The 20118-nt window shown below is 34.5% G+C and overlaps 1 protein-coding gene across 5 annotated transcripts in view; it reads right to left on the reverse strand.

The window, feature by feature from the left end:
* EFR3A (EFR3 homolog A) overlaps window positions 1-20118 on the reverse strand; it is an 89131-nt gene that overhangs the window by 30297 nt on the left and 38716 nt on the right. For all 5 annotated transcript variants that reach the window (XM_059901636.1, XM_059901639.1, XM_059901634.1 and 2 more), the window contains 9 exons: window positions 16412-16561; window positions 14583-14720; window positions 12268-12346; window positions 9905-10040; window positions 7985-8152; window positions 3891-4005; window positions 2593-2644; window positions 1056-1228; window positions 525-600 (listed from right to left, as the gene is read on the reverse strand). In XM_059901636.1, coding sequence (XP_059757619.1) covers window positions 525-600; window positions 1056-1228; window positions 2593-2644; window positions 3891-4005; window positions 7985-8152; window positions 9905-10040; window positions 12268-12346; window positions 14583-14720; window positions 16412-16561 — 1087 coding nt within the window. The remainder of the gene's footprint in view (window positions 1-524; window positions 601-1055; window positions 1229-2592; window positions 2645-3890; window positions 4006-7984; window positions 8153-9904; window positions 10041-12267; window positions 12347-14582; window positions 14721-16411; window positions 16562-20118) is intronic.

Here is a 20118-nt window from a genome sequence, read left to right on the forward strand (position 1 = left end):
AATACAGCCATTTGCCAATACGCCTACAAAATTTAAGTGATCATAATGAAAATCTAGCTAAATACTAGTTACACAGGCAGAGATCCTGCCTACCTGACCTTTATACCCCAAATAATGCACAGAATAATGCCTAATACACAATAAATACTCATTATATGTATTTAATCAATGATGATAAGTACTTTCAAAAACTTGAAGTTGTCTATTAAAGACCCATTAAAAGCGAAATCAGTACGTGTGTTTGGGGTGGGGAGGAGAGCAGGGCAGAAATCACAGAGAGACATTTTACTTAAAGGAAGAAATTTGGAACTATCACAGCAGACGGACAACCCAAAGTTTAAACGCAGGCCGGAGGAGACGCCATCAGGACGGTTGTGGCAATGTGGGGAGTTGAAGATGGCTTCAGATTTTCAACTCCAAAATGCTATGGCTTCATTTTAAGGTTATCGATCAATATAAAACTACCTAACAATTCAAATGGCTATAACTTAAGTCATGCATTCTTTTTCAGAAGATAATCTTACCTTTTTCATGAAACTTGTGTCTTGTCTACAAATTTTTTCTCTTTTTATTTTTAGGTCAGCCACATCTGGTATTATTCTAGAGACAATCAATGCATCATTTTTAATGAACAGCACATTTAGTTATAATATCATATCTTATATGATGAATCAGCTATACTTAGGAGTCTGAACTATTTAACATTCATTTCAATGAGCATTTTAAATAAGCCTATATGTAATGATACTACTGAATTACCAAGTTTAATCAAGTAGAATTGCATAAAGTAATCTTGACTTCTAATGTCATTCCTAAGTTTAAAGCAAAACCAAAATAAAATTTATGTAACTAGTGATTACTAGTAGATGAGATCTCTGAAAGTACATTAAAAGACCTTCAACACTATCGTAAAACATATTAATAATTAAATTGTCACAATACCAATTAAATAAAATTCTGGATTAAGAAAACCTGAAAATCCTAGATTAAAAAAATTACAATACTTAGAAATCTGAAAACATTACCATTAAGCCTATTTTCAAATAGCACATTACCTGATCCCTCGAAGCTTTGCCCTATTGTCATGGCGATCCATGAGATTATGCATTACTTCCAAAACTAACTGTCTCAGTTCATAGTCTTCCATGAGGGATGGTGATAACAAAGGATCCAGAAAAGACCCCGGCAGTGCAGTAACTATTGTCTTTGCTTTGTATCCAGAGGTTACCTGATTATAGGGAGGAAAAACAAAGAAACAAACAAAAAAACCTTTGCCATGAGTCCTTCTTTGGTAAAACTCTCAAGCTGTTTTATAAGAACCAGAAGCTTAGAGAAAACAGCAAGTATGGACACAAGCTTGAAGGAAAAACTAAAAGGAAATTTGTGAGATGATGAGGATTTTACTGAATTTACAAAAACATCATTCATAGAGTTAATAAAATTAATAATAGCACACATTTACCATATGCCAGGCATGAATCTAAGCACTATATGTGTATTAACTTCACCCTTACCGTATTCCTATGAGGCTAGGCATTAGTGTACCCCCATTTTGTAAAAGAAAACTGAGGCTCAGAGAGACTAAGAATATATGGAACAGGTAGTCAGTCCTAAATGGATATAAGGACACTAGGCAGCAAATAACACAGGTAAGACCTGAAAATGTTAAAATGGCAAATAATTCTTTTATTTTAAATTAAGTAATTTAGGTTAATAGGAAAGCATTTTCATTTTGGAAAGCTGTACTTTATTCTTTATTTGACGTGACATTTCTGAGTGTATCCCTATGGCTAAAGTTGGAGCTTTTAATTAGCATATACTTTAATGCTATTAAATAGTTTAACCATACCACATAGAAATTCATTCAGTTGACTATGTAGTACAATTAGGATTAGAGACAAAGTTATTTACTCAGGGAATTTATTTAATAAAAAGGCTTAGGACCAAATGAAATTTCATGTGGGTAATCTCTATTTATATTCAGGATTACTAGCATATATAGAACATCTAACATTTACATTTGGGCACTCATTATAGGATAAAAGTGATTCTATAAGTGAGCAGAAATTGGTGGGACAATTACTACCCACCTAGAAAAATTAAAAATATATCCGTATCTTATACCACATACAAAAATAAACCTCAGATCAAAGTTCTACATGTGGAAAGCTGAATTTTAAACCTTTTGTAAGAAGATATAAACAAATGTTTTTATATCATCAGAGTAGGCAAGGAGCTCTTAAACAAGATCCAAATAAAAAAGCAAAGATCACAGAGGAAAGGACTGACAAATCGGGCTCTAGCTGGGCCCAGGCATCTTCATCTATAAAATGGCAATGCTTCCTGCCCTCGGTATATTTCATCATTATGAAGATCAAATAAGACGACAGGAGAAGTGAGGAATAAACAATAAAAGTAAAATTTTAAAGAATGAAAAGCATAATATTCAAGTATATAAACCACAGAAAAAAAACTTACCGTAAATACTATCTTATAATACAAGAAAAAGAAACTGATAATGTGAAGCTATTCTTTTAACCTCTTTAATAATTTAGGGTTAAGTGTGTTCTTCACCTGTCTTAAATTCCTTACCATAAGTAAAGATCTCAGCAACATTATCTGAATCCGCCTGGTTCCCAAATCCCTAAAATATACAAAATAGTGGTATTATCTTATTAATAGTAATTAACTTCATTTCCTTACATTATTATTTATTGATTTAAAAACTCTATTCATATTAGCTATATAGATTTTATTTTCATACTAGCTAAAGTCAAGGCTCACTTTATACTCTAAAGTAAATTTCACATGAATTAAAGGGTTATTTGCTAAAAAAAAATCAAATTTGAACAAAAAAAATTAAAAAGCTATTGGCTCTCAAAGGAAACAGACCTCTGCACGTAATGACATGAAAAGTCAGTTGTATGAATACACAACAAAAAAACCTCAATTAAAAGATACTATAAATTGGAGAATAGATCTATTGCAAATATAATTGACAAACATAACATCTATTTAACATATATTAATAAGCAGGTAAGAATGTGCCTAAATAATTCTTATATAAATAGTTCTTCAAAAAAGAATTAACAAATGAAGAAAGGGTTCTCTAATTAATGGCCAAATAAATATAAGTCAAATAAGACTATCATTTCCTTATTAAATTAGCAACACACAAACATATTTACAAACTAAAGCTTTAGCATGTTGTAAAATCAAAGCAAATCTATAAAATGAGGGGAGGGGGCCAAGACATACGATCTTTAAAATAACTTTCAGTTCTAGAATTCTAGAAGTAAGTCAACATTCCTTCCACAGTGACAAACTTGAAACTTTACCCTAAATAATCTACATATATAGAAAATGCCCAGGCTGAATAGACCTTCCACCTAGCCAATATAAGAAAATTTGAGAATTTATGATATACTGAAAACTGATTCTAAAAGCATGCAATGTTTTTTTGGTTTTGTTTTGTTTTTTAATTTTTATTGGAGTATGGTTGCTTTACAATGTTGTGTTAGCCTCCACTGCACAACAAAATGAATCAGCCATACATATACAGATATCCCCTCCCTTTTGGACCTCCCTCCCATTTAGGTTACCACAGGGCATTAGGTAGAGTTCCCTGTGCTATACAGTAGGTTCCCATCAGTTGCCTATTTTATACACAGTATCAATAATGTGTATGTGTCAACCCCAGTCTCCCAATTCCTCCCACCCAAGCATGCAATGTTGATTCAACTGCTTAGCAATCTAGTGCCATAACAACACCACAGGACTTTTATTACTGAGTAAAAAGACAAAACATGTTATAGATTTAAGATAAAATTTAATATAAGATTAAGTTCAACTTTACAGTTTGAGAACACAGAACAACTGCATACACATACCCTAGTTGACTGATATCCAAAGTATGGGTGGATGTTCCAAAGACGGGTACTTTCCCCATAATGAACATCATGATTTCTGACCTCTGATAATCTGGTAGGTTACTTCCAAAAAATCCTATAAAAATATTAAGATAAATTTAAGATAAATTTTGCAAATGGAAAAGTTTATTTTTCCATATAATAAAGAATCATAATATATTTTTAACCACAGCTTTCAAAATGTGGTAAAATAATGTCTTTGAGCTACATGTAAGTCTAAAGATATTATAATTTCTTTGGTGAAAATCATTTAATGATGTACATTATAAGATGTGTTTAATGGACTAATACTTAGATTAAGATAAATGTTTGAAAGTCTTTTGCATACAGTTAACAGTGGCAAATCATCAATTTGAATTGACTGGAGTTTTAGAAAAAGGAAAAAAAAAAACTTTTGGTAGTATTTCTGATGAAATCCTTGTTCCCATTTTGTAAGCCTAAATTCCTGTTCTAGTAAGAAAGTCAATAATTAGGCCACTACTTTGGCTTCCCCAGGATTGTTGAAATGTTCTAGAATGTCATTATAATGAGCCAGGTTTACAGTCTAACACTGTGGGTTAATTCAATATTAATTCAATATACATAATTCAACTTATTTACTTATTTGTCATTTTTCTCAAGGAACTCTTGGGTATTGTGCATATTTTGAATTTATCTGTTATAGCTTTGGAGAGTTTACTTCCTGGTCACAGAAGACTTAGGACACTTAATAATCACTTACTCAAACTTTTAACCCTGTTGTTTCTTTGAAAGATCAGAACAGGTATTAAAACCTGGCTATTTTTGATCATTTCTTAAAATGCAACACAATCATTACAGAAACCTACATTTTTAATATTTCTTTAAGAGTAAATTAGTTTTTCAACTTAAACTCTTCAGCCTGTATTACTGGAGTTAATAATCTCTTTCTATAAATTCAAATTGTTCTATTTATCATTTTGATTAGATCTAGGGGTAAAACTCATTTCTCTTTATAACATACTCTAGGAATCAAAAATCTCATGATCTTAACATTATTCAGTCAGCATAAAGTATATTATTCTACCTAACACTTGAGCACATATTTATGGGGTAAGAAGCTACTTTGTATTTGTATCCTTACAGCAACAAATAATAGTACCTTATGAATGCAGGTACTATTATTTGTGTCAGTTTCCTCTTGTGGAAACTAGGATAAGAGAGGTTAGGAATTCACACAAGAAATTACACAGCTAACATTAAGACCTGAGGTGAGATCTATTCATCTCCAAAGCCTATGTATGTTATTATTACTCTCTGCTTCCTCTCTATAAGGTATTTTCAACTTTCCAAGAACCCAATTAGGTATGTTCCTAATCACTGTAAAAAACTGGACACTGGTTTTCTGTTCCAAGCAAGTTGGTCATTAACCACAAAGGCAGAAATTTTCCAACAAGTCAACTGTGAGGACAGCCAGAAAGTTAACTCATTCTCTATTCCCATTGTTTGTATTTGAACTGCTGAATAGAAGTGCTAATGAGCCTCCCCAAAAGAGGAGAGCATTATTTTAAAAGAAAGAGCTTGGCCAACGGCCTCCCATCCTCAAGTGCAAAAGCTACAGCAGCCCTGTTCTGTGTCCCACCAGTATTCATGTGATCTGATAAATAAAGAATACTGAGAACTTCTGAAAGAAAATATTGAGGAAAGCAGAAGTGTGATTTAAATAAAAGTCTTATTCACTGTGCCACATGTTTTAATTTTCACGTTATTCTGAATGTGTTATGTCACAGAAATATTGCTTGTCTGTGGTATATACATTTTATAACAACATACTTGAGAAACAATAAATTAAACACTCTAGAGTAAAACAGTAACACTGATATAACTAGAAGTCACTAAAGCAATTTAAATTAATTCTCTGAAAACAAGACTAGCTGATTTGATACACCATCTTAAAATATCACAGACACCCTGGGCCTTTGCCCTAATGAGGACAATTTCTATGCACATGATGAGATTGTGATTAGGTGAAACAGAGGTACTACCCCCAAGCAGATCAACCAAAGGCATCCACAAGGTAGGAGTCACGTGCATCAAGAAGCCCAAGCATACGGCCTGGTGTAAGTTCAATATGTTCAATAAAAAGGTGCTGACTGTGGATGCGTGATGCATGTATGCATATCCATAAAACTTTAGAAATAAACAAAGGAAAACTCTGTATTAAATATGCCAAAGGACTATTATAAACAAGTGGCCCATAGGTAGGATATTACTCAAATAAAAGGCATAAACTGAGCTCCAGAATAAATTTATATGACTCTATTATTAGTAGAAACTATTAGTAACCACTAGAAATTAGGTACTAAACCCCAAGAATACAATTCAATTTGGAAATTATCCTAGAAATCACAGTTACATTAAAATATGATCTGGACTCTAAAGAAAATATTGGAAGAGAAGGGTTAAGGTAGGAAGAGTTTGATTGCTTTAATTTGTATTTATATACAGTCTGATCATTTAATTTCCCAAAAAATTCCCCATGGCTTTCTTTTTTTTTTTTTTTTTTAAGTAAGCTCTTTACCCTTTTACCCTTTGTGTGTGTGAGGGGAGGGGGAAGCATATGATATTAAAGCCTAAGTATCAGTACCCAGATCCTGGTCTCTAGTGCCTCTCCCCACTAAAAGGAACCACAGCTCCTTAGAGAAATGACTGATTCTAGGATTGGGGCAGGAAGTATAAAATGAACCTAAGGCTGTGCTTAAAAGAAATGTGGGGGGATATTACAAAGATACAGAAAATAGGGGCTCCACTGGCCAAATCTGGGACAGTTTGACCACCAAAATAATAATAATAATTTAAAAAGTACAGAATAAATTATGAAGATAAAAATATAAATCCATGAGCTCATACCACTGTATTTAAATAGATAAACACATGTATTCCTACATACATAAGTAGGGAGAAAAAGGGGCTCTTGCTTACAATGAACACTGAGTGCCAAGTGAGAGTGCCAAGTTGATAACCATCATTTTGTAACCATCACGGTAAAGACTGGTTCAGGTAAGAATTTTGAATGGTTGCTACATCTAGGGGGTAGTTTGGATGGAGAGCAGAATATCTGCACGGCCTAAAAGTATCTTCTCAGAGACTGCTTATTATTTGCAAGGGGAAAAATGGAAACTGTGCAGCAGAGGAATAGAACAATACTTTGTGTGATCAAAACTAACATCACCAGCGAGAAGTAGGTGTACACTGTGTACCTCCGAATGTGATAATCTGAGAAGAACACTATCACTTACGTAGTATCCAGCCAGGAACCCATAACCTGAATTTAATCATGAGGAAAGAGCAGACAAACCCACGTGAGGATATTTTTTTTTTTAAGTGAGGGGTCAGGGGGACCTATAGTCTTAAAAAATGCCCATATCATAAAAGAGAAATGTTCCAATCTAAAGGAACCAAAGAAACATCACAACTAAATGCAACTAAATGATCCTAGACTGGATCCTGGACCTAAGGAGAAACATGCTATAAAGGACATTATCAGGTCAAATGACAAAACTGAAATATGAAAGTTTGACTAAAGTACTGTATCAAAGTTAAATATACTGATTTGATAACTGTACTCTGGTTATGTAAGAGTACTCTGGTTTATTCTTTGGAAAAATAATCTGTAGTCAAGAGCCATGCACTTACCATCCAGTGGTTAGGAAAAAATGTAGATGTGTATATGTATGTATCTATGTCTCTCTATATGTATATATTTATATATGTGCTTATGTGTGTGTATCTATATATACACACATATACACACACACACAGAGAAACAGAGAAAGGGATGGAGAAAGGCAGACAGAGAGAGAAAGGAAACGATAAAGTAAATGACATAAAATATTAATAGATGAATCTGGGTGAAGGGTATATACAGTGTTCTTTGTCATAGTCTTATGTTTGTTTATTTTCCAAACAGAAAGTTTTTTTAAACGTCTAAGCTATCATTCACCTTTGACTAATGTCCCGTAAGAGACAAGTACCTTCCGTGAGGGCTTTCTGAATCACTGTTTCCCAGAATAATTTGAAAAGTGGAATGTACTCACCTATTGTTTGGATGATAGCATTCTGCACAATCTTCTCATCACTGTCTTTGGAACTTGTGCTTAAGTTGCCACTGCTTATAGATCCTCCCTGTAAATCATTTGCTTCAAATTCAACACTGAGACGCAGATGCTTCAATAGGGTGTTAAAGACTTCCAGCACTGTGGGTCCTGCAAATGAACCCTGATGTGAGCAGATACATTTTTCCGGCAACGAACACTCAAAACCAATCCTCGTATTTCTCAACAGAGATTTCTGCATATTTTCTAAGTACTTGGAAATACTTCATAATTTATGAACTAACTAGCACATTAAAAAAGTAAATGAGAAATACCTAAATAAGAAAGTCTCCTAGCTATTCCAACAAACATTTACTGGGCATCTCTGAGCAACTCACTGTTTGAATCCTTGGTACAAACCACACAAAATGTGTATATTCATATAAAGATTACCACAAACTTTCCATCTATCTAATCTTGTCTACTCAGAATAATGTGTACAGTATTGGGATAAACTGACTGTTGGGTCAGAATCCACAGAACTATAATATAGCTCACTGTGGCCTAAGAAATTTGTTTGGCATCTTTTGAGGCTGAAGAAGAAAGAATTTTGCCTCAATTATTAGACAGAAACTAGCCAATTTATCACATTCAGGTAAACTAAATATGCTCTCTGTTTTTAGTACTATAAATACTCTGCCTGTGTTTCTGGCACTGCATCTATCACGCTATACTTTAATCAGTGTTTTTATTTCTGCCTCCTACTCTAGATTCCAACTTTCTCCAGGACAGACAGCCACGTTCAAATGCTTCTTTGAATGTACGGAACCTAAAACATAGCAACCTCACACATAATAGATATTAGCAGGTGAGACGATTCAGTCAATGCATCATCTGTGTTTCACTTCATATTTCAAGTTAACTCTTCAATTAAATAACCTGCTTCCATCTCTTTGAGATAAGTTATGAGTAATGACAAGTCCATATCCAAAATGCCCACTCTCATTTGACACTGAGTGAATATTAGAATACTTCAGCAGCTAATATATAGTTCCACTTTCATTTTGAAGCAAAGAAACCATAACTAGATTTTCCTCCTAACTTCAGTAATTTTATTAGGGACCCTTCCATTCTTCTAATCACATGTGAATGAAAAAGCATGATGTCTGACCTGTCCCATCTCCTTGTTACCCCTCTCTCTAGTCAGTCACTTATCAAATCCTGCTGGCTTTACGTTCCCATTCCTACTGCTGCCATCAAGGTCAAGTTCTTTCTCTGTGCCTCCAATGGTGACAACCACCTGCGACTTCCAATGTGCCCTACGCTCTGCAGCCAGATGAACTGCCCTGTAACACGCCTCTGATGAAGAGCACAGTAAATCTCTAACTAGTGTCAGTCCACTGTAGAATGACACCCGTGACCTGGCCACGACTGGAACTTGAAGCCTCTTCTCGGGCTTCCCCCACACTACCACCACACGTCCTAGTCAAACGGGCTACGTAATACTTCCCTCCTGCTGATCCATTTTCCCTCCCTTCTCTGGACCCTGGTTTTCTTATGATATGTGATCAAATTCTGCCTTGTATTACAGTTATTAGGTAAAGTCATCTAACTCCAAGTAAACCATAACTTTCTTGTATATGTACCCTCCCAATGTTTAGCATATAACTGGTATTCAAAAATCTTTACTGGAAAAAAGGAGGAAGGGAAGAAGAGAATGATTTGGAGGGAAATGTTTAACTGTACACTAAGGAAGTCTGACAACAGTCATGTGAACCTAACATTTCAAGAGAAATTAGAGCACATTTAAAAACATTGCAAATATTTTCAACAAGTTTTCCACACATTGCTATTCCTACTGAAAAAAAAAACATTCTGAAAATGATTAATGAATTTTTTTTGGGGGGGGGTGCTGGCACTCACCTATGGAACCTTTTGCAGCAATGGCAACGGCCTCCAACAGAACCTGAATAATACCTGCTCGAACTCGTGGAGAATCTTTTTTATGAGCATCAAGGTGTCCTAGAATCTCCTGGATCACATGGTGAGAATACTGAGCCTAAAAGAACAAAATAGTGTAAAAGTATATGAACAATTACATGCATCCTGGCAGAATTCTTAAGAATGATAAACCATGTGACATTTAATGGAACAATAGGTAGCCATTAGAAACCATTCTTTTTAAGAATAAATAGGGATACCGGAAAATATTTACAATATCCTGAGTGAAAAAAAGCAAGTTGTAAAATACTACGTTAAATAAAATTCTGTTTTTTAGTATATAAGACTAGAATTATATGTGCCTACATATTAACACTGGTCATCTCTGAGAGGGAGATTTATGAGAAATTTTTACTCTCTTTGTACTTCTCTGTAATTCCACAAAGAATATTTATACACTCTTATAACTTGATAATAGGACAAAATGTTGTTAAAAAAGAAGACAGATTATGACATTTATAGTACTTCTCTCTTACCCAACCAGATACATACTATTTCTTATCATGGACATCTAACAATGCTAAACAGTTAAAACTCTCATCTAATCAAGAGCCACTACCAAAATTGAAGTCTTAACAATGTGTACCTGATGAAATTTCCTGATCAGGGCCAGCTAGTTTAATGTTTTATGGACAGAGGTTGAAATATTACCTAAGAATGATTCCTATATCAATTTTATAGTAAATGGCAATTAAAACAATCAAATCTATCAGAAGTTTTGATTGTATCAGGATAGTCTTATTAAACAGAAATTCCCATTCTGGTGGGTACTACCATGTAATTTTTGATTAATGGACTTCAAAAAACATATGGTGCACTTAAAGCTCCTTCTAAAGCAATGCTCTGGACCAGAAGTCATTTCTCAGAAATTTAATCAACAAATACTTATTGATTCCTTCAGTTTCTTCAACTTAGTAATTTACTTTACTTTTTGTAAAAAACAATTTCATCTAGTAACTAAATCTGAATGAGGAAGGCAAATGAAGAAATACAAGGCTACTGAAGACCAGGGGAACAGCCTTAATTATGTCCACAGATTGCCAGATCAACTTCTCACCTACTAAAATAAAATTAAATTAAAAGATCTTAAAAGTTCTCATCAAAGGGGAAAAAAAATGTGTAACTATGTGAGGTGATGGATCTTGAGAAAACTTATTACGGTAATCATTTTGCAATGCTGTATACCTTAATCTTATATAATGTTATATGTCAATTATAATCTCAATAAAACTGGGAAAAAATTTTTTAAATTATCCTTCCACATCCAAACCAGCTTTATAATAACTACCATGCATTGAAAACCTACATTATGCTAGGCATGCTATAGTAACCTAAACTTAATGTTTAATTTAGACCAAAAGTTCTAGAACAGAATGACCAGAATTTGAATCCTTACGTTCTGTGTACCCTTGAGTGAGGTGTCTGACCTCTCTAAAGGTCAGTTTTCTGATCTGTAAAATGGGGATAATAACAATATCTACTTCATAAAATAAGGAGGATTAATGAGATAAAGCATATACATAAGGTTATTAGCATATTCAGAGGTATAGCCAGCACTTGATAAATGGTACCTTCTATTCTAATATAAAAATGAACCATTCAATGAATTCATTAAAATTTCCTTTTCAGAAATGAGGAAATTGAAGCTCAAAGAGGCTAAATAATTTGCCCAAGTTCTATGCAACTAGTAAACAGCACATCTAGGATGCAAATCCTGGTATGACCTATACTAAAAGCTGTACTGCTTCTTACTACCTTATCTCCTTTAAATTAATGATGACTTTTTAGGGCATTAAAAATGTAGATAGTGTTAAAAAATAAAGACCTAAAATCCCACTTGAATTAAGAGCTAATTGGGTCTGTTCAAGGTTTGAGGAAAACCAAGGCTGTCCTCTGCAGTAGATGAGAGTGCCTCATCAAGTGCCTCAATCTATAAAAACTACACTATTGCACAGTAAATATCCAATAAATGTATCAGCTATATGATGCTGTAATAAATATCAATTCTAATACCAGTTTATCGTAAAATATAAATGCTCAATAATGTATTTAATAAATGCACAATAAAGATTGTCATCATAAAATCATTTAGTTCTTTTTAATTAGATATTTTTTCATCTTGGCAAATAAGAATATAAGCGGTAAATAAAAATAAATGAGACAAAGAACTAAATTAAGAACACGTCTTATCTCCTACATTGTTCTCTATCTCTGTCTGAGGACATGCTTATCGACACAGAACTAAAATTACTTACATATAAAAATAACAGTTAACCAATCCTTACCTGAATGGAATACATTATAATTTTAAAGCAGTGAACTGCAAATTCATTGGGATCCCATAGTCTGTGATGATCTAAATGCCTGTAAATTAACAGTAAGAAAAGTACTTTAAGAATTCCTTATTTTTATTACACTTTCTCCTCTAGAACCCTCAACAATATGCAAAGCCTACCAATCAAAAGAATATTATCTAAGAGAAAGTCAATGTTTCCATTTCCAGAACAACTGCCAGATCCTTTCATAAAACAGTAACAATAAAAGACTAGAATATATATATATATATACACACATATACATACATATACATATATATATGATTTTTCAATACCAACATGAGCTGGCAAGAAAGAAAAGTCCCTCAGTCCAGACTCCACAAGAAGGTGAGAATCTGGAGAGGTAAGTATACACTGAAGCCAGCAGTTGTCTTAGGCACATCTTCAGATCTCTGGTAGCTGATAGCTAGTGGTTTAAAGGGTTGTATACACAGGAGACTGGAGACAAAGTTTAGGGTCCACCCAGGAAAGGTGGCTATCAGATCAGAAATACATGCATCAATTCAAGCCGTAAAAGATGACACCTTCAGTGAATCTGGGGGAATGTTCTATGTTGTAGAAGACTGTCAAGAAGCTTGTCTGCGTTGGCCTTGGCTCTGAGAAGAATCACAAAAATGAAAGTCTCTGAAGAATTCAACCATACACCTAGCACCCAGGCTCTCGCCTTGGCTGACAGAATTCACAAGTATCTATGTGGTTTAAAATAACGGAAGATAAGAATGTAGTTCAAAGTGGTGCCTGGACAACACTGCATCTATGCCTTCAGCAGAAGCAAAATAAAGCCTCTTATGGAGTACACACCATTAATGCAAGCCTCAAAGGATTCTCACAAATAAAGTTACAATGAATATGAGCTCAAAATTAAAATTCACAGAACACACAAGGTAAAAAGCCACTATGAATGTCAATTATCAATCAAGTTGTTAAGGACTAGGACAGTTTTATTCATGTATATATTCCCCCAAAATACCTGGTACCTTACTTGCAGAGGGCATTTAATATTTAATCAACTAATTAACTAAATAGCTAATATATAATTAACTATTTAATTAACATTTAATTAGATTAATTAACACATGATCAGGAGGTAAGTCCACTAAGTTCTACATAGAAAAGAATATGGCCCACTTCCAAGTTACTCAAGTAATCAAGTATAGTCAATTCGGTAGTTTCTTTCTTTTAGACTAGCTCTCTAGATTTTTAAGGCCTTATAGATTACCTCTGGGTTAACAAGAGGATTAAGATAAAAACTGGAATTCTGATATTAAATCAGCATGTCTCGAAAAAATAAATCTGCCTTTAGTTATATTTGACATAATTTGATTAGTTCTTAGTAGCATTTTCATAAGCCCACAGAGTCTTTAAACGGTAAATCTCAACTTTTTGAGGGTGGCAGCAGTCGGGGGTGGGGTGGAGGGAATCCTTTTGAAAACACTATAATGATTCTCTGACGCTTAATTTTGCGGTTTATAGATTCTTGTAACTAAAGCTCAACTTCGAACCCAAATATCTGCCCTAAATAAAGAATTCTAGATATTACATTTCGACTACTTTATATATGCTATAAAGACATTATTATAGTCAGGAAGGGGAAAGGACAAGGCAAATGATTAACAAAAGAAAGACTAGCAAAAGTGTCCAGAAATTACACAGAATGTTATATAAATCGATCATCTGACAATTGAGTTAGAACTCAGAGGCTTTACAAGGCTTGAGAGATAATGTCTATGTGGAGAAACTCAAAGCTCACAAATGTATTCTGCTTGGAAGGCAGCATATAAGTACCAACAAGGTATTTAATATTCCTGCTCTGCTCAGTCACTCGGTATAAGATAAAACTTACTCGGAGAAGAGAATGCGACCTAAGGCAGTCCAGCCACGGCAAAAAGAAAGCCAAGAAACAGAAGCCAGGGAATATGAGGAACTGACCAGAAGTTAATAAAACAAGATACATCATACTTGGACATTCATTTGTTTTAATATTTTACTGGATATATACATTTCAAGGTGTGAATAAAAACTCTAGTGAAATGATGCACATGACTGTATTTCCTATTTAAGGGCGAAAATCCAGTGAAGTGGTTGAACAAGTGCTCAAAGGGATGTTATGTTGTCTGCCTCAATCCTGTACCCTTCCCACATTGCTACACTGGCTCTATTAATAACTCACTCACCCAGGTAAGAGTATTTGTCCTCTGTAAGTAAATTAAAACAGAATGAATATAGCACAGTCACAAGTAACCAGGAAAACACCAACTACTTACGCAAAAACTGGTCTCACAGCATTATTCATATTCCCAAAAGTTGCTCGGCCCAGCAGTTCTCTGAAGCAGTTTTCAGCCAGCACGGCGGGATTCTCCTCTTTGTCAGCTGCTGAAGGAGAAGGAGGAGGGCCTATGCGACTGAAAAATAAAGACAAACAAATAAATGAATGCAAGGACTCTGACACTAGTTCTGACAGTTCGAACAGATTTTTACTTCTCGGAAATATTAGAATGACATTTTCTTTTTATCCCAAAATAACTTTAGAGCTTAATTCTACTTCATGAACTCAACACCTTGAAGCTAATCACATAATCTTTCAAAACTGGAGAGCTAAATTCACTTGTATAACTTGTTTCTAACTAATAGAATATCTTTTCTAAAGGCAAAATACTCAGTAGTTGCTATTTTGTTAACTTCCTACAACTTCGCTACATTTATAGCAAAATCCTAGTAAGAACAAGGTGCCCAAAGATCACCCAGTTTAACTGTAAGTGAGCAAAAATTGAAAGCTAATTAGAACATTTGTATAAGTAGATGTCTTCAATAGACACTATTTGTTCATATTTTAAAACCTTATTTTAGACTAATGTATTCATGTGCAATAATAATTTCAAAGAAGCATTTATCTGTAGCATTGGGATAAAACCATGAGAGAACACAACTTCTTAAAATTTGGCAACCAATGGTTAACAGCATTCCTGTATCCTATTTATGCTAATCCTGTACCTCAAGAGCCATAATTATGGGGAGTCAATTCTCAACTAGCCAGGTACCTTTAGAAGAATAAATATTTTAGACAGAAAAACTAACCTCAGCTACATTGCCAAGAACAGGAAAAATACAGAAGGTGTTAAAATATATCATTTCACATTTTAGGTTTCCAAAGCTGGAGACAATCACATCTAAGGAATCTAGCATAAATACTTGCTGTAATTGCCATAAATTTTGATAAACATATAAGCGCTTGCGGAGTTACCAGTTTCACCTTTTCACTTCTAGACCACTTTTATTTTGATATTGCACATACAATCATCAAAATTACAAATTAAGTTAAAATTTTAGAACTACAGAATTAAATATCTTTTAAATTTGATTTGGATTTCCCTCTTTAAACTGCAAGAATCAGGGAGATCAGCATAATAAGCCAAACTGGAGAATACTGGTTCTAAAACTTGGTTGCATAGTACTTCTGTGTAAGGCAACAGAAAGTTGGGAGGAAAGCATGCTTATGGCATTTGGAAAAAGAGAATAAAGTACAGAATTCTAAGTTCAACAGGTTACTGGGGTGGGTGGGTGGGGGGAGAAATCAGCATACACCCCAAAACAATATTCCATGCCAAAATACCTTAGAAGAATAAATAAGACATAAATAGTCTAGTATTTCTGTTGAAAAATATATATACAGTGAATAGTAGCTGCTATTATTATTATTATTTTGATTAGTACTAACTCCCTATGAAAAAGCATGCTGGATCTCTAAATAATAACAGAAGTTCAGTTTATAATCTCTGTTTCTTACACTTGCAGCTTTAAGTAGTATTAATTCAAACAGCAATGTGGATGCCCAATAATAAGCAGAAAGTAAAGTGAAAATTTATTCTAGAAGAAATAAAAGCTTAAGTGTCTGAGTCAGAATCTGTCTGCTCAGTCTAAATTTGACAACTGAAGCTGACATTTTTTCAGAGAGGATACATATTTAAACTTGCTCAAGTTTATGAGACTACTATATACATAATACTAAAGACAAACGTTCTTACCCTAGCAAGTGAGCACACATACACACGTATTAAAGTAATACAGCCCCAGCCCTAACATCTTTAGTCAATACCTGTCAACCTCTTCTATCTTTTGCATGTTAAACAGCAGGGATGGAACAATTTTATCCATATGCTGGGGTTCCCAAATGGTAGCCCGAAGTTCATCATTAACTGTTTTGCGAACCACACCTTGAATACCTCTGATTCCAGCAATTCGGATTCTGTAAAAAAGAAAAAAAACTGAGTCATGAAAAAAAGCTATTTAAACAAGTCTGCTTACTTAGCTAAGAGAATGGATGTCAAATAAATAGTTATCTCAAGACAATAAAAATAACATACAATAAGTCTAAGAAATAAAAGTCTCAAAAATCTAAGATGGACAGAGATATGGCAGTTCCAAAAGAGGCTTACTTTTTTTTTTTAATACATTTATTTATTTATTTATTTATTTTTGGCTGCGTTGGGTCTTCGTTGCTACATGTGGGCTTTCTCTAGTTGTGGCGAGTGGGGGCTACTCTTTGTTGCAGTGAGAGGGCTTCTCATCGCGGTGGCTTCTCTTGTTGTGGAGCACATGCCCTAGGTGCGTGGGCTTCAGTAGTTGTGGCGCACGGGCTTAGCTGCCCCACAGCATGTGGGATCTTCCCGGACCAGGGCTCAAACCCGTGTCCCCTGCATTGGCAGGCGGATTCTTAACCACTGTGCCACCAGGGAAGCCCGAGGCTTACTTTTAATACGATCTTTTTACAATCAGCATTTAAAGTTAAAAAAGACTGTAAAATATAGACATATTTAGTCTGTATCAGTTTTCAATAAAAAATAATTTAATCAAAGGAATTAGGTTCTCCTACATTCTCTGACATAAATTGTACCAATGTTTTCTTCGGTCACTCTCCCAAGGCAATAGAAACAAAACCAAAAATAAATAAATGGGACCTAATCAAACTTATAAGCTTTTGCACAGCAAAGGAAACCATAAACAAAACAAAAAGACAACCTACGGACTAGGAGAAAATATCTGCAAATGATGCAACTAACAAGGGCTTAATTTCCAAAATATTCGAACAGCTCATACAACTCAATAATGAAAAAACAACCCAATCAAAAAATGGGCAGAAGACCTAAATAGACATTTCTCCAAAGAAGACATACAGATGGCCAATAGGCACATGAAAAGATGTTCATCATTGCTAATTATTAGAGAGATGCAAATCAAAACTACAATGAGGAACCACCTCACACCGGTCAGAATGGCCATCATTAAAAAGTCTACAAATAACAAATGGTGGAGAGGGAGTGGAGAAAAGAGAACCCTCCTACGCTGTTGGTGGGAATGTAAATTGGTGCATCCACTATGGAAAACAGTATAGAAGCTCCTCAAAAACTAAAAATAGAGCTGCCATATAATCCAGCAATCCCACTTCTGGGCATGTGTCTGGAGAAGACTATAATTTGAAAAGATATATGCACCCTAATGTTCAATGCAGCACTATTTACAATAGCCAAGACATGGAAACAGCCTAAATGTCCATTGACAGACGAATGGATAAAGAAGATGTGGTATATACATACCATGGAATATTACTCAGCCATACAAAAGCATGAAGTAATAGCATTTGCAGCAACATGGACGGACCTAGAGATTATCATACTAAGTGAACTAAGTCAGAAAGAGAAAGACAAATACCATATGATATCACTTATATGTAGAATCTAAAATATGACACAAATGAACTTATCTACGAAACAGAAACAGACTCACAGATATAGAGAACAGACTTGTGGTTGCCAAGCGGGGTGGGGAGGGATGGATTGGGAGTTTGGGATTAACAGATGCAAACTATTATATATAGAATGGATAAACAATGTGCTACTGTACAGCACAGGGAACTATATTCAATATCCTGTGATAAACCATGATGGAAAGGAATATGAAAAAGAATGTATGTATATGTATAACTGAATCACTTGGCTGTACAGTGGAAATTAACACAACGTTGTAAATCAACTATACTTCAGTAAAATTTTTTTAAAAATGAAAAAAAAAGAATTAGGTTTTCCTAAGAGGATGATGATAATTCAAACCAAAGTGGACCAGATTCTCTCCCATTTCTTGCCTACAAGTCTCAGCAGCTGAGTGAGAACAGGATTTATTTCACTGTTCCTGAACACCCTTAATGCGTCCGCAGACTTTTCATTCACTGTTTCTTCCTGAGAACCTCTCACCTCCCTTAGTCCACCTAGATGGAAGATGAGGCTGGTTCCTTAAAAGGTATGACAAAGGAGAACCATCAAAATGGAGTGCCGATAACCTGAGCCGTATACATATACACATATACATCCGTGTGTCCCGATGTGTATACATTACTGTGTGCATATGGGACTTAAAATTTATCCATACTGTGAGAGAATGCTGCCCTACCCTCCCTTCCCAATTCACAGCCCTCAACTTCTTCAAGCTCTTCCTCATTCTTCTTTAAAAATAAAATCTATTCAGTTCAAGGATGAGAAGAAAAGTAATTAGAAAACAGTATATAAAATCTGGGGAAGAACAATCTCGCGAGCAGAGCTAACACGGTAGCCCCTCTGCCCCGAAACACCTTCATTCTGGCCAAATTTGATTGTTATTTACCCTCCTTTTTTGTTACTGCCTGAAATAGTCACCATTAGAAGTTTACTCAGCTTACCCAGCACTTTTTCCAAAAGCTGCGAATAGGGTTAGAGAATGGAAGCTGTGGGGAAGGGGGTGATACTGCTTAGAAACCCATCGGGAAGTAATGCAGGCATTCAGTAGTAGCAGGTGGAGCATGGGATACGGCGGTAACATGACACTAAACAGGTGAGAAAGTGAACTAGGAGACAAATTTTGCCTCTTACAAAGCTGTGTCTTATTCATGCTGCTTTCTACAGCAAAAAGAAAGTCTTGAAAATCTCTTCTGCAGCTATCACGAGTGGGCAAGCCTAACATTACTACAAAGGTAGTATTTGCAAGTCAAATATTTTAAGAAAATCTTAACAGTTATCAGCCCCATTTCCTACTGGCCATGCCCCCTAAGTTTTATTTGACAGTGTATTGCTAAAAATAGAGGGATTTATAATAATTATCTAAGTTAGACCCTAAGAAGGAATATAAATAGTCCTGAAGAAAACCCGAAGAGGGCTTTTACTAAAAACGAAGCAGAAAAAAAATCAAGCCCTCTAAGTATCTTAAAGCATTTTAGTTTACTCATTTGTTTCACAGTGATTCAAATGAAGTGTTATTTTGGAATATCAAATATTATATAATAAAGAATTAAGACAAAGTACCACCTTTCATTTGTGTACAGAAAATTTCAAGTTTCTTTTTTGTAAATTGAAAAATGTTACGAAAATACATGTTCAAAAGACAAGATTTTTCACTAGGGGGCGCTAAAACCTAAAAATCAGATACTATGTAAAATTTTTGAATTTTTAAAATGCATCCTTTCATAGGTACTATAATATCATAAACACTTTTCACTTACATTGGTTTATATGTGAAATTCACCACCTCAACCAAAAATTGGGAAATGCCTATGTGAACAAACTAAACAAAGAAACAGGTTTAGAAACCCCTATCTTCTGGATTATTTTCTGTATTTTAAAAGAAAACGAAATTGTTACAACTTTGAAAAAAACCTGCCATTTTATTTAGCTAATTTTTATACCTTTTTGCCCCATTAACAAGTTAATACCAGCTTCTGAGAACAGGGAACAGTTTTATAAAACATTTTTTGAATATCCTTTAGGGAGAAAAAGAGAC

Source organism: Balaenoptera ricei, chromosome 17, assembly GCF_028023285.1.
Source record: "Balaenoptera ricei isolate mBalRic1 chromosome 17, mBalRic1.hap2, whole genome shotgun sequence".
NCBI lineage: Eukaryota > Metazoa > Chordata > Mammalia > Artiodactyla > Balaenopteridae > Balaenoptera > Balaenoptera ricei.